The sequence below is a fragment of the Zosterops lateralis genome (genome assembly GCF_965231275.1).
Source record: "Zosterops lateralis genome assembly, chromosome: 19".
NCBI classification, from domain to species: domain Eukaryota; kingdom Metazoa; phylum Chordata; class Aves; order Passeriformes; family Zosteropidae; genus Zosterops; species Zosterops lateralis.
The window spans coordinates 11,448,450-11,463,155 of record NC_139779.1 but is presented as its reverse complement, the minus strand read 5'-3'; the positions used below and the strand labels follow the sequence as shown (position 1 = coordinate 11,463,155).

Below are 14,706 nucleotides of genomic sequence, written 5' to 3'. Positions count from 1 at the left end.
GTACCAAGCAAACCCAGCCCAACACTGTCTCATTCTCCCCAGAAAATCTGACATGACATCCCTGTGCTAGAAGAAAAGCCACGACCATGCCCCACAGCCCAGGGAGAGGGAAACAGGAATGGAAGAGGGAGTGTGGCATCAGACCAATGGGCCAAGAAGCCACGTGAAATAAATAAGGAAAGCTTCACTCATCCCACTTTAAACTTCCTTTATCCTTGGAAATGGCTCATCCCCAAAATGTTGGGCAGCACAAGGTTCCCTTTACTGCAGTTCAGGGGGTCCTGGCACAGGGCCATAAACCCTGCCCAGTCCTGAGCATCCTCTTCCCATGCCACAGTGAAAAGTAAATTGGTTCCCTGCCAATATCCCACCTCCTTTCCTTAATGCCAGGAAAGCAAGGACAGAAGATTTTGCCCATTTTGCTCTGAAAAATGAAGCTGCCACCTGGTCTTGCCGCTCCAGCGCCCATGTGGCGTTTGCAGGAATGAAGTCTTGGAGGAATTGAAAGGAAAAACCTTTAGGGAAATGGGACTTCAAGTGTGATGTCCCCTCACCCCTGTCCCCATGAGCAGATCCCAGGATCACTTTGGGAGTGGGAGGGAGCAGGAAGGAGGAAACCCATGGCTCCAGCCAGGGATGGATTATTTGAGCAAACTAATAGCAGTGGTTTGTTCCCTCCTGCACCAACGCAGTGGAAAGAATTTCCAGCTCCGGCTCCCAGGTGGAAAAGCTAAAAATCTTCATTTAAATAGTAACGATTTTGGAAAAAAAGGAAAACAAACCGAAACCCCCACAACCACTACAGGAGCTTGAAGAAAATAAAGCTAAAGGTTCGGTGGATGTTTTTAGTTTCAGGGTCGTGTTGGATGTTTTTTGCTTCTTCCTACCTCTTCTTCAAGCAGATCCTTTCCATAACTGCAGGGAAAGGCAAGGGAATGACTCTGCCTCACCTGGGAACCTTCTGCCAAAATTACCATAACCCCAATCAAGGGACATGCTGTAACTTCAATATATGCTCTTCCTCCACCCTAGAAATATCATTTTATTTTCTCCTTTATCACCCTAAACCTAATTTTTCAGCGTAGTGTTAAGTAAATTGGGAATTTTTAGCCAGTAATGATTTCTCATTGTTTTGAGCTCTGCTGCAGCCTCCTGCCCTTGGCTGCTCCCCGCATCCCTGAGATGCTCAGTTGCCAGCACAGGGAGCAAAAAGCCCCAGCCAGGCCAGAGGACAGGGCAGTGGGGGATTTGTGCCCCCTCCAGGCACACTGGACAAACTGGCCACTTGCAATTAATAAAGAAAACTTCACAACATTTTCCTGGCAGTGCTGGGAAGCAGTTTAGGAAACCAAACACAGGGAGCTGCAGAGGTGGGAGCTGCACAGTGCCAGGAGTCCCAGTGATGCCCCCACTGCCAGGTCAGCTCAAAGAGTGCCCAGCCTCAGGAAGATTCAAATGTCCCAGAGGAGGAATCAAAATTGGGCTCAGCCTTTCAGCTGAATTCTGCAAGAATTGGGAAAGAACAAGGTGGGACCATGTTTGGGGGGTTTGTTTTTTTTTTCTAAAAATCCCAAAGGATTTAAGAAAAATTCTATTTTTTCCTAAAAATCTTTGAGCTGAAAAGACTCCAGGTAAGAAAATGAGAGTAGGATGGATTTTTCCAAAGGGATGTATGTGATTCTGGAGGAGAGATGCTGCTCAGAACACAGCAAATGCTGCTGTGCTCAGTGGGGGAACAGCAAAACTGCCTCCCCAGGGCAGCTCCAATGTCCCTTTACACTGAAACAAGCAACTTCCATGAGGCTGTAAACCATCACTAAGGATATCGTATTTGCATATGTTGGAAAATAAGCCAATAAATAATAAAAATAAGTAAGAAACAGAAATAATAAATCACATTACAAATGTAACTAAAGTTACTGAAACAAAGCCGAAAACCTGCAGCGCCAATTTTAAAAAGGAAAAATAAAAACAAACGAAGAAGAATGACAGGATATTGCTTTTAAATCCAAACTGCATCTTTCCCCCTTCCCTGCCAAGATGAGGAACCTGCTCACTCTGACCCCTCCAAAAGCTGATGTTTGTTTTAATTGCTATGTTTTAATCCATATATGTTTTAATCAACCCTGCTGCCAAACCCCAGGGCACAAACTGTGCATTTATGGGGTGTGAAAACCCAGACTGCGAACACTGGGGTGGAAATGTTCGAGGCTGAGTGGATTCAGCTCCATCCTCAGTGTGCTGGAGGGACTTGGGTTGGAGTATTTTTTTCCATCTGTTTGTTTTCTGGAGGAAATGCTTCCATGATGGCAAACCTGTGGGGAATATCAGAGTTTGAACATGGCATCCCATCCCTAACCCATCTCCCACAATAAATGAAATCAGGCTGATAAAACACACCCAGTGTCTCTGCAGGGTGCTGCAGCCCCCGACCCACACGGCTGCTAACGAGCTGCTTTTAACTCAAACTCAGATTATCAATCGTTCATTTATTTTGCAGAACTCCTTGCCCCAGATGACCTGCCCCCACCCCTCCCTTTGCTTTTTCTGGTATCTGTTCTCAGAGAACAGTCTATTTTCCGCAATCCTCTTGGATGGGTTTTCATGGAAAATGAAGCCTCCCCAGCCCTTAGTTTGGATTATATCAGAAGAAAAAAATTTCTGTAGGATAGAAAAGATCTCTTTTTCTGGATGGGAAAAAGGGGCAAGTTGGACAATCAATACTTTTCATGGATGAACTCTCTGAGGATCACACATTTCTGTGTAGTTGAAGGAGTCCCTTTCCTGGAACAAGATACTCGGAAATCCGTGGGAATACGAGTCCCCTCTAGGGTTTTTTTCATAATCTCCTTCCAAATATGTGTGTGCATGACTATAAAGATGAAATGTTATACATATATATATATATACACACATGATATCATATATTTGTGCATGAGGATGAAATCTTATATATATATATATCTATATATCTCGATATTTCTATATCTATATAGATACATATCTATATACAGGGATATCGAAATATATTTGTGTGAAAAAGGGAAGAATCATTTGAATTAGGCTTTACAAACAGAAGAGGAACCCCAGAACAAGCCTGAGCCAGCACTGCAGAGCAGCCCCTCTCCTGGGTCCCTGGCTCTCAAAGCACAGAAAAGCCCAGAAAAACCCCAAAGGACACCCCAAAATGACCCGAGAGGAACCGGGGCAGGAGCAAAGCTCGATCACTTCCCCTCTCCCGCCCTGCGCTGCTGAGCCAGCCTTTCTCAGTTTTACTTTTCCACTCACTCCCCACATAGTCCTTAATTTAGCCCTTCTGTTGACTCGGGAGGTTGCAAAATGGAAAAAAAGGAAAGTGCGAACAGGCAGGTGAAGGGAGGGTTATCCCGACCACGGCTCCCGGGAACAGGCGGCTCCTGCTCCTCGAACTCCGGCCGGGCAAACCCCAAATTCCAAATCCCAAATCCCAGGGGACTGGGCCAGGCCAGAGCCCGGGGGCAGCGCTCAGCTCCTGCCCCGGGATCTCGGGATCTCGGAGCTTTTACTCCCCGAGGCCAAGGAAAAAGAGGAGAGAATCTCGCCCACGCACACAGCCTGCCCAAAAAACAAGTGCTTTTTATCACCAAGAGATGCAAGGAAAACTGTTTCCAAACCAGAATAAACATCAATAATCATCATCATCATCAAAAAACCAATCAACAACAAACAAAAACCCACCCCACAATAACAAACAAAACCAAGCAAACAAAAACAACGAAATAAAGCAAAAAAAAAAAAACTTAAAGAAAAAACCACACCCCCCTACCCTATTTATGTATAATTATGTATCATTATTTATGTATAATTATTTATTTATGTATAATAAAGCACATATCTAACAGAAAAAATCCGGACCCTTCCATTTGCTCTGAGGATGGCTCTGCAAGCGCTCCAGGGGGGTTCTCCAGATATACAAGGAAAACAAACAAACAAACAAACAAAAAAATCGCGTTTTGGCAATTCATCACCCCAGGAGGACACGGAGCAGCTCTGGGGACTGGTCCCAGCCCCTGGCACAGGCGGTGGCTTTGGGGAACCCAGGGGTGTCCTAAGGGCAGGGAGAGCCCCCGGCACAGCCCAGCCCATCCCATCCCATCCCTCCTCCCGCACGAACTCACATCCCTCCGCCGCCTCCCCCCGCGCCGCCAGAAAACACACCGAGCGGTTTAAATAGCAGGAAACACCCGAAGCAAAAATACCGCGGGCAGGAACCCAGGGGCACAGGGGACACGCAAGAGCAAGGAGCGGATTTCCTCCCCAAAACATCGTACCTCCGCCGGGCCCGGTGCTGTCACCCCAGGGCTTCACCCTCGGCGGGGACCTGCCGGCTCCCCATGGGGACAGAGTTTTATTTATTGCCTGTGCCTTGTTTTCCCTCCATAAAGGAGTCCTTTGTTCAAAGGGAGGGGATATTGTGTGTATATATATATATATATATAAATATATATATATATATAACATATAGATGGATGCAAGTGTTAGGGGAGGATATTATATTTATATATGTATATGGATGGATGTGTGTGTATGTATGTAAAACTTATCAGTGGAACTTAGCAATCGGTTAATAAGTTATACTAGCTGGTTATCAAATAAGACATATATGTATATAATCTCAAATGGGAAATGATATGCATATATAAAATCTCAAATGGCATATATGTACGTATATATATATATATATCAGTGGGTTAATGAGTTATATTAGCTGGTTATCAAATAAGACACACATATAACCTCAAATGGGATATATGCATATATATATATATATATAAGTTATTAGTGGGTTAATAAATTATATTAGCTGGTTGTCAAATAAGACATATATATAATGTCAAATGGGAAATGATATATGTATCATAAAATTTCAAATGGGATATATGTGTATATCTATTTATATAAAGTTATCAGGGGGTTAATAAACTATAGTAGTTGTTTATCAAAAAGGACACATATAATCTCAAATGGGAAATTATACACATATAAAATCTCAAGTGGGATATATGTATATATATATAAGTTATTAGCAGGTTAATAAGTTATATTATCTTGTTATCAAATAAGAAACATATATAATCTCAAATTGGAAATTATAGGCATATATATAATCTCAAATGGAAATGATACACATATATAAAATCCCAAATGGGATATATGTGTGTATATCTATATATAAAAATTATCAGTGGATCAAAAAGTTATATTGGTTGGTTATCAAATAAATATATATATATAATCTCAAATGGGAAATTATAGACATATATAAAATCTCAGCTGGGATATATATATGTATATATATAAAAATCTCAGATTGGACATATGTTACTCTCAAATGGAGCACATATGTATAAACTCAAATGGGACACAAATGTACAATCTCAAATGAAGAACATGTATGTAAAATCTCAAATGGGTTGTAGAAGTGTGTATATAATCTCAAGTGGGTTCAGGTAGGACCAGAGGGTACAAAGGCAGGACCTGCATCAGCACATCCAGCAGATTTTCTGAGCATTTAAATTTTAGGAGGATTTTGATGATCAGAGCAGTCAGTGACAGGTTTAGGGCTACCATAGATCTAGACTTTAACAAGAGGTAACAACATTTCAGATTTCAGCCATCACAGGTCACAAATTGATGCCACCACCATGTCCTGAGTGTCCAGGGATGTGCTGGACCAGGCAGCACATGGGCAGATGGGATCACCACCAACCCACAGCCTGACCACAGCCTGGCCACCTCTGCGGGTGAGAAAGAGAAAAGGCTTTTACAGAGTGATAACGAGCAGCCAAACCTCAAAAACTGGGAGGTTCCCACGGCAAACCAGCAAACGCTTGTTATAGACGTGAGGTTAATCGCTGGCAAGGATTAATTCTGCTGTCCCTTCAAAAGAGCAACACTCTGGACTAAGGCAAGTCACCCATCGAGCCACAGCGTGGAGAGGAACCCACCAGCTTTAATCCTGATGAGAATAAGGAGAGTAAGGAGCCTCCAGTGCAGCTCTGTTCTCACAGGCATGTGGGGGAGCAGCCCGGCCTGTCAGGGGTTAACCGCCCCCGGAGGAGCCTCCGGTGCAGCTCACGTCATGGAAATACTGGAGTAACCACAATTTTCTCTGCTGCTTTTTGGCTCCGTTTTTTTTTTTTTTTTTTTTTTTTTTCAACATTTCTACGCTTCCAGATCTCTGCTACCTGTTTTGCAGAGAGGTAACTGGTTCCAACAGCAGCTCCACTGAGCGGCCAGGGATTTAAATATATATATATATAGCTGATTGTTATACTTTCTACTTCCAGTGCTACCAACACTGAAATAAAAAAAAAAAAAAAAAAAAAAAAAAAAAAAAAAAAAAAAAAAAAAAAAATCAGGTGCAGAATAATAAACAGGCTGTGGGGTTGGTGGTTTTTTTTTGAGTTTTCTGTGTATTAATAAACCCCCAGACAGCTCTGTCCTGCTGCCACCCACCCACCCAGAGTGGCCCACAGGCCCCTTCTCCTCCATCCATCCCTTCCAGACATCCCAGTGGCCTCAGCATCCGCTGCTTCTCCCGCCCAAGGTGCTCCAGTTGAGCAGGAGAGGCTGCCTGCATTGCCTTCACCCCATCTGAGATGCCATGAGAGGTCATCCCTGAGTGCTACATGAGAACCAGGGGAAGGGGGAAAAAGAGGGCTGAAAAGCAGGGGGGGGGGGGGGGGGAAGAAATAAAATACAAAAGAGCAAAGAGCAAGCAGAAAAACCCAACACTCTTCTGATAATCATGACCTGCCTTGGTGTTTCTACCCTGTAACTGAGACCATGAGTGCCAGCAGTGCCAGAAAACATCACCCTGCTCAGCTCCACACCCCACTCCCAGAGCCTCCCCTCTGGAACACTCTTCCAGCCCATCCATGCACTAACCCACATCCCACCAGCCAGTCCAGGAGAAAAGAACTTCATCTCTGCAGCTCCAATGCTCATGATCAGCAGAGAGAAGGAAGGGACTGGGCAGGAAGCACTGTCTGAATGCCCTGAGGGGCTCCTCCCATGGAAAACAGCAAGCAGGAATTCTTGAGCATCCTTGTGCAAAGTCAGCACCCACATGCCCGGCATTACCTGCCCAAAGAGGTTTGTTGTTCTGCTTTTACTGCCCTAATCCCCTCACTGAATACAGCCCAGGTGTTGCTCTTAACTTCTCAGTCCTTCTTTCAACAGCCCTGAAAACATTAATAGGGATGCAGCATCCACTGGCCCTCCAGGTGAGCTGGATGGAGCAAGGGAAGGGTTTTGAGGCTGGTCCAGCCCCAACAATGCCTCACAGGGAGGAGCCCCTTCCCCAGGAGTGGGGCAGCAGCAGCTGGGAAGAAGGCACAGGATGCAAACACTCAACATCTGGCTCATAGCTTACAAAAAACAACCCTAAAAACCTCCCCCCACAATATTTTTGGAGGGGTATCAGCATCCCAACTGACTCTGCAAGCGCTGTGTGTGGGAGAAAAATCAAAGCTGGCTCCTCCAGAGGTTTGAGCATACGAAAAAGCATCAAACCAACTCATTTTTCAGGGCTATGGAAATAAAAGCACCTCGGGGCTGCCAGCAGCCCTGTGAGGTTTCTGATGCCTTTTGATGGCCAGTTCAGATCCCTGATGCAAATCTCAGGACAGCACTGGGAACGCTGCACTCCAGGGAGGTTTTGTGATAGAGGATGAGCCACAGCCCTGAGAGCTGCAGAGGGCAGCTGTCACCACCAGGAACAACAACCATCTGCTTTAAGTCACTTGAAGTCTCCCTTGCTGAGCCCTGCTTTGTGCCAGCATTTGCAATCCTGGCCTCTTGTCAGGGATGTACTGTGGGGTCCATGCCAGAGGCATCACCTGGGCTGTGGCTGTGCCAGGACAGACCCAACCCACAGCCAGGAGCCTCCTGTTCTCACACCATCCCTTCTGCAGGAGCAGATCAAAAGCAGAGAGAAGAGGCAGCAGCCTGGATGCTTCTCAAACATTAAAATTCTCTTTGGGAGGAAGAAAGCATCAGCAATACCAGGCATGGAGTGATGCTTTTTACTCAAAGAAAAATGGGTTTGAAGGAAGCTTTAGAAAGGGAAAACTTACTTGCAACATAAATATCAATAGGATTTTTCAGGGATTTACCCTGGGGGATTATGACCACAGAAATGGAACACTTTAATCAGCTTTGGAGATAAGAAAAGGTTTAAAACATGCAGAAAGACCAATGTGCTGAAATGGCAAAGAGCAGAGGTGTGACTCTGTGGTGATGGCAAATATGGCTCTAGGATGGCCATAAACTCCTGGCTGGAGTAGGTACTTCAAAAGAGATACCTGAATTACTGGGGAAAAGGATTACCCTGGGAGGAGGGGGGTATTTTGCTGCTAATGGTGTTTTTGGAGGACCTGTTCCAGCCCCTTACTGGAAGCAGCACATCCCAAACCAGCATCTGGGCATCCACAGTGCATCCAGCTCCTCTTAAATCACTGTTCTGTAGCACCAGCTCTACCACCCCCAGCTTCAAAAGCAGCAACGAAATAAAAATATTCATGAAATAACACTTGTGCCACAAGGCAGACCAACCCCAGGGGTAAACACAAGACCTGCAGGCACAATCCCTTCTCCTACAGCAGAGTTTCTTTCTCTTCTTGCCCTGCAAATCTTCCTTCCCTGGTTCCTGGAGCATTTAGACAGCAGATGTCAGTTTTTCTGAACATTGCTCTTGATTCACAGTGTTTTTTAAAGGTAGGCGTGAATGCAGGTACCCTCAGAGGAAAACACTGAGATGAAAATCCCAAGTTTCCTTGTCAATTACAAAAACTTTGTGTAGTCTCTCCCCAAATTTGAAGGCGCTCGCAAGGTTTGAATGCCTCTGCATTTCTCCTCAGGGAAAAGGATTTGGAGGAGGAGAGAAAAAAAAACCCACAACCCATAGCATGTTTATGAATCAGACTGCAAAGCGTGTGTTTCGGGGGTGGGAAAGGTGGGCGATGCACAGAGGAACAGAGCGCAGAGTTTGATGAGTCAGAAAATGCTGTTTTTCCTCTCTTTACTGCCACCTCAAATATTTCAGTGTGAAATAGAAATTCTATTTCTTCTTCTTTTTTTTTTATTATTTTATTTTATTATTGTCGAGAGGGAGCTGGAGCATAACCTTGGCTCGTTAGCAAGCAGCAGCTAATTCAACGTCAAGCCCCGCTCGGCAGGCGGAGTACGCACAGACACGGGCATAGACACCATGTACACACACATCCTGGAAAAAGGATGGAAAGAAATAATAAATAAATCTATCAGGGCTGTTTCTAGCAAAACAGAGACTCGGCTGTGGGCTCATGGCAGCTCCTAGAGAATGAGCCTTGGTGGGTTTGAGGAGAAGCAGCAGCACAGCCCAGGCTGGGTTTGGGGGTGTCTCCTCCTCCCGCCCAGGCAGCCTCAGCACGCCGATGGGAAAACAAACACCAAGATTTGGGGATCCTGAATGAGGTTTACAGACACACAGGGAGGTGTGTTGGGAAAAAAACAAGCAGATTTGCTGGTGGGCTTTGAGCTGAGGCGGTGCTGAAGCTGGTTGGAGTGACACAGACACAGCTACAGTGCACCCTGAGCAAGGCAGGGACCTGCAGGCACCTCAGTGGGGTCAGCCCGCAGAAGGGAGGGTAAAGGACAGGATGGGTGAGCCCCCAGGGAGGGCGGATGGGCAGGATGCTCCTGCCCAGCTGAGTTTCCAACCGCAGCAGGGCTTCTTCTGCTTCGGAGTCAGAGGAGATGAAACACGAGATGAGATAAACACCCCTATGCCGAAGCCTCCAGTTTGACTCTGCTGACATTCACAGCCCATTTAGGCTACCGATGGAGCAAATAAAATTATGCGTACCCGTTAATGCCAGCAATATCCTGGCTGAAATGTATGCTCATTTACACTCAGAAATCCATTTAGAAGAGATAAATCAGAGCTATATTTAAAACAGAGAAATCACTTGTCTGTCCACGAAGCAACTCCTGTTTACATCTGTTGTTCCTTGGCAAAACTCAAATCATTTTGAGGGAAATCATGCCCCTGGTTTTACATTTAGGAAGGAAAATGTTTGCATGCCCATACCCTCCTGCTCAGCCTGTTATAAAATAACAGATGTGCATTTGGTTATTTTTGTTTGTTTGGGCTTTTTTATTAAAAGTTTTGTGGTCTAAAAGCAACCTGTGGAGCTTGGAGCTGGTGGATGGGATGAGGAATAGGGAAGCACCTGCAAGGCACATGTGAGACATCCAAAGCATTTATTAATTAAAATTGACTTGGGAGATTCAGAATTGCCATGGTGAGACCTAAATGTTCTGTGGCTTCTCCAGTTTCCTTGGCAAATGAAAGGCCAAGCTGACAGCACTGATGACAGAGCTGAAACGAGAACACGAGCTTTTCCTAATGGAGAAATATCTTTTTCCACTCCAGTAATCTGTACCACACTGCTTGGCTCCCCAGCCACGAACTGGAGATACCAAATAATCACTATTGCTCTCTGTTTCCTCCTGCAAATGTGTTTGTGAGCATTGGATGTGAAAAAAACCCAAATAATTTGAAGCCTCAAAAGAATAACGCTCCCGAAAAATAAAATAATTTTATATCAGTCACACCAATGACATCTGCTTCTCACTTAACATCAGAGTTCGTTGCAGCTTGTATTTTTTTTTAAATGCAATAAAAAAGCATCAGCCAGCAGCTTTGTGAAGCATGTCAGGAGGCAGTTTTTCAGAAAGATGATGTATTTTAAATTGTGATTCACAACCACACTGGCAGTTTGGAGTTCAAGATTAGAAAGAAATGAATGAATGTGAGACAGGAGGGTGTGAAAATGAAAGTAGCTGGAGCTTAAGGCCTGCTCTGCACTTCGAGCAGCACAAGATTTTTCTTCCTCTTCTGTGTGAGCTCAAACAAGTCACCAAACTGCCCCACACTTCTGCTGCCAGAGTTTAATTCAAACCTAAATTGAAATGCAATTGAATACAGCCCATCTCCAAGCCCAGCTCGCTGTCCCAAGCTGCTCCTTTGTGGTACCCTTACCCCAGGCAGCTCTTCTGAACAGGACACCCAAGGGTATCCCAGCACAGATAGGGAGGTTGGTGCCTGCTGCCACATCACAACCTGCAAGTTCTCACCATGCTGGGGAAAGAACCCCACTTTTTGCTTAAAATCAAGGTTTTAAACCAAGCAAACCACACAAGGTCCCTATCTGCATGGTTTTGAGCTGTTCTAAACTGTCTATGTCTCACTTGCACCATGAGAAAAATATAAATACTGCTCAGAAATTGCAGAAATTCAGAATTCTTAAAAACCTTCGAGCACATTTCACTGAGGGTTGCACTGCCCACATCACTGCTCTCAGCATTCAGACACATCACTTTGAGCTGTGCAGTACAGGAGCTGCAGAGCTGTGCTTGGAAGGTGAAAAACACAGCACACCCCAAAGTCAGAAACTCTTGTGAACCAACAGCTCTGTGAGAAACCCATTGCTGGGGGTGCACGGGAAACAGAACTGCCAAATGAGGAGAGAACAGAGCTGCTGCTTGCAAGAGAAGGAAGCAAAAAAAAAAAAAAAAAAAAAAAAAAAAAAAAAAAAAGGCAAACTAATTGCCAGCACTAACCCTTTGCTCTGTACCTACGTCACACCTCTGAGCTCCCTTTCTCAAGGCAGAGCCCGGTGCCACTGAGCAGCCAACACGCCTGACTCAGTGGTGATGATTCACTCAGGCAAACACAGGGACAAAGCCACCAGGAGCCCCACAATGGTGATGCCCATGGGTGACACCCTGCTGCACAGCACAGGGCACCCTGCAGCCTGCCACATGTCCCTGTAGGGCCAGGGCATGGTGCAGAAATTGGGTGCAATTATACCCTGAAATCAGACCAACCACCTGTTTGATGAGGATATATTTTGCATTAAGGATGCATTTTGCCTTCAGCCCCCAAAGCAGAGGGGCTCCTCCCAGTTAACCAGGCAGGTCCCCAGCTGCCCCTCTCCAAAATCAAGCCTAACAGGGGCAGATGTGATGTTCCATTGCTTGCAGCTTGTGCAGGTGCTCCATCCAAGAGCTCCCAAGCCCAGCCCTGACTATGCTGGCTCAGGGAATGGAGCTGAAGCTGCCTGGGACAGGGAGCACTGGTGGGATGGGGGGCCCTGAGCACAGCTCAGCACAGAACGGCTGCTCACAGGGTTGGAGGTGTCACAGCCCTCTGATCCCACCTAACACAGCCCAACTAACAGAAATGCAGACAGCAATCCTGCCAGCACCCACTCAGGCTTTCCTTAGCCTCATCCCTGAGGATCAGGCAAAGAGCAGATGCAGCAAGCTCCAACCCAGGAGAGTTTACAGACTCAACTCCTTGCAGAAGTTTGAGAAGGGACTCGCTGCTCCAAAGCACTGGAGTGAATGAATCACCCTAAAAACCCTCCTGTTCCCCGTGCAGAGTTAACGACCGACCTCGGCCACAGCCTGAACAAAGCTACCCTAAAATCCCCTGGGTCGGTCCAGACAGCCCAGACAGCCTCTCCCGGGCACGCTGAACACTTTCCAAACACATGTTTTAAAAACTCCCCTTCTCAACGCGGTGGCCATACCCGGCTGCTGGCAGAGGGTGCCCCGGGTCGGTGTGACACAGGCAGGGCTGGGACACGGACGGTGCCCCCAGTCCCTCCCTGTCCCACAGCCGCACCCCAGCCAGGGCTGCCGTAGGGGAGAGCGAGATATCCCCCCATCCACACCTCTCCCGGCTGTTTTTGGGGCTTCCCTCTGTCACCCACAGGCTATGGGCCCTTCCCCTCTTTCCTTCCTGGTAACGAGATATTGCCGGCCCTCCTCGCGTTCTGTCACTCCGCCAGCGGAATTAACACCCCGCTAATTGCCGACGTTCCTGGCCGCCCGTAGCCGCAGTAATTAGCCTTTAATTAAAGCAAATGAATACTGCCCTAACCAACAGGTGTCCCGCGGCACATCCCCAGCGATGCCCCGCACAGCCGGGGCCGGGGGATGCTCCGGGGGGGACTCAGGGCAGCACCCCGCACCTTTCCGCTCCCGGTCCCCATCCCGGTCCCGGTGGGGCGGCTCGGGGTGCACATCCCGGTGGGGTCCGCTGGAGGGTCCGGGAGAGCCCCGTTAGCGCTGCCCCATCCCGCCCGCAGCCCGCATCCCGCACTGACCATTGGGGCCGTACTTCTCCCGGTTGCGGCGGACCTGCTCCGGGCTGAGGCCACAGCTCTCGCTGACCCCGAAGCGGCGGAGCACGTCGAGCACGGGGATGCTGTGCGCCGCCTCCATGCCCCGGCCCGGGGCTGCTGGCCCGGGGCGCAGGAGGCACACGGGGCGCCGCTCGCACGGCGCTGCCTCGGCACCTCTCGGCCCGCCCGGCGCCGGGCCCGGCCCCGGTACCGCCCCCGGCACCGCCCCGCGTCGCTCCCGCCTCCCCCGGGCCCCGCACCGCCCCGGGTAGCCCCGGCAGCGGCTCTGCGGGGGGCACCGGGGTGAGTGCGGCCCCGCTGCGGCCCCGGCAAAGCTTGGAAGGGACCTTAAAGCCCATCCAGTGCCACCACTGACAGGGCAGGGACACCTTCCACTGTCCCAGGCTGCTCCGCGCCCCGTCCAGCCTGGCCTCGGACACTGCCAGGGATCATGGGGCAGTCACAGCTTCTCTGGGCAACCTGTGCCAGGGACTCCCCACCTTCACTGGGAAGAATTTCCTCCTCCTATCTAACTCTCCTCTCCTTCAGCTTAAAGCCATTGCCCCTTGTCCTGTTGCTCCAGGCCCTTGTCCCAAGTCCCTCTCCAGCTCTCTTGGAGCCCCTTTAGGCACTGGATGAAGCTCTGGGGTCTTCCTGGAGCCTTCTCTTCTCCAGGCTGCAGAGTCCAGCTCTCTCAGCCTGTGGATGTTCTGGCAGATTTCCAGGCTGAGAAGTGGGCAGGTTTGTGGGCAGTGGACACAGTCCAGAGGAAATAGCTGTGTCTTATGGAGTTAAGAGGAGAACTAAAGTTTCCATCACAAAAAAAAAATTAAAAAATACCAGGAGCAATAGGAGGAGGTGGGGAATGCTGCATGGGTGCAGCTCAGCTGTGGGGTATAAGGGGGCTCCCTAAGAGTGATGCTTTCTGGTTTCCCTCCAGCGCCCTACTTCCAGCTGCAAACTGAGTGTGTCCCAACCCTGCTCCTACTCTGCTGGAAGCACAGCAGTTCCATGTCCACTGCCTTTGGTGGGATCAGGATTATCACTGTGTGATCGCAGCAGGAGCCCTGGAGTTACAAATCCCTGCCTGACACCTGTGGAAAGCACTGACTCTGTTCCCATCAATGTGCTGTATGCAGAGAGAGGCTGGGCTGCCTTTGTCTTTGGAAATGTGAGATGTAAATTGTCACTGCAGGGAGACAGAGAAAGGATCCGAGGGACCTGCTGTGTGGTAAAACCTGAGCACCAGTCTCTCACTGTATGTGTCCCAGACATCCTGGGACTTCACACTCCTCAGTGCTCTTTTGTCCCCATGCTGAAGGCAGAGCATCCATGTTTGAGGAATGGGCTTATCCTGGAGGCATTTATGTTTTTGCAAGGATTTCTGCAGCTGGACTGGCCTCAACCCATCTCACTCTCCTATTTATCCAGGTTCCCTGTCCCCTTCCTGCCTGGCTCTGGACAGGCCACAGCTTCAGTTACACCA

At 48.0% G+C, this 14,706-nt stretch overlaps 1 protein-coding gene across 1 annotated transcript in view; it reads right to left on the bottom strand.

Moving 5' to 3' along the window:
- ATP2A3 (ATPase sarcoplasmic/endoplasmic reticulum Ca2+ transporting 3) overlaps nucleotides 1–13,320 on the bottom strand; it is a gene marked incomplete at its 5' end in the record, with an annotated part of 55,512 nt that extends 42,192 nt beyond the window's left edge. Inside the window, one exon of the mRNA XM_083874966.1 lies at nucleotides 13,203–13,320. Within this exon, the coding sequence (XP_083731092.1) occupies nucleotides 13,203–13,320 (118 nt within the window). The remainder of the gene's footprint in view (nucleotides 1–13,202) is intronic.
- Nucleotides 13,321–14,706: the final 1,386 nt, after the last annotated feature.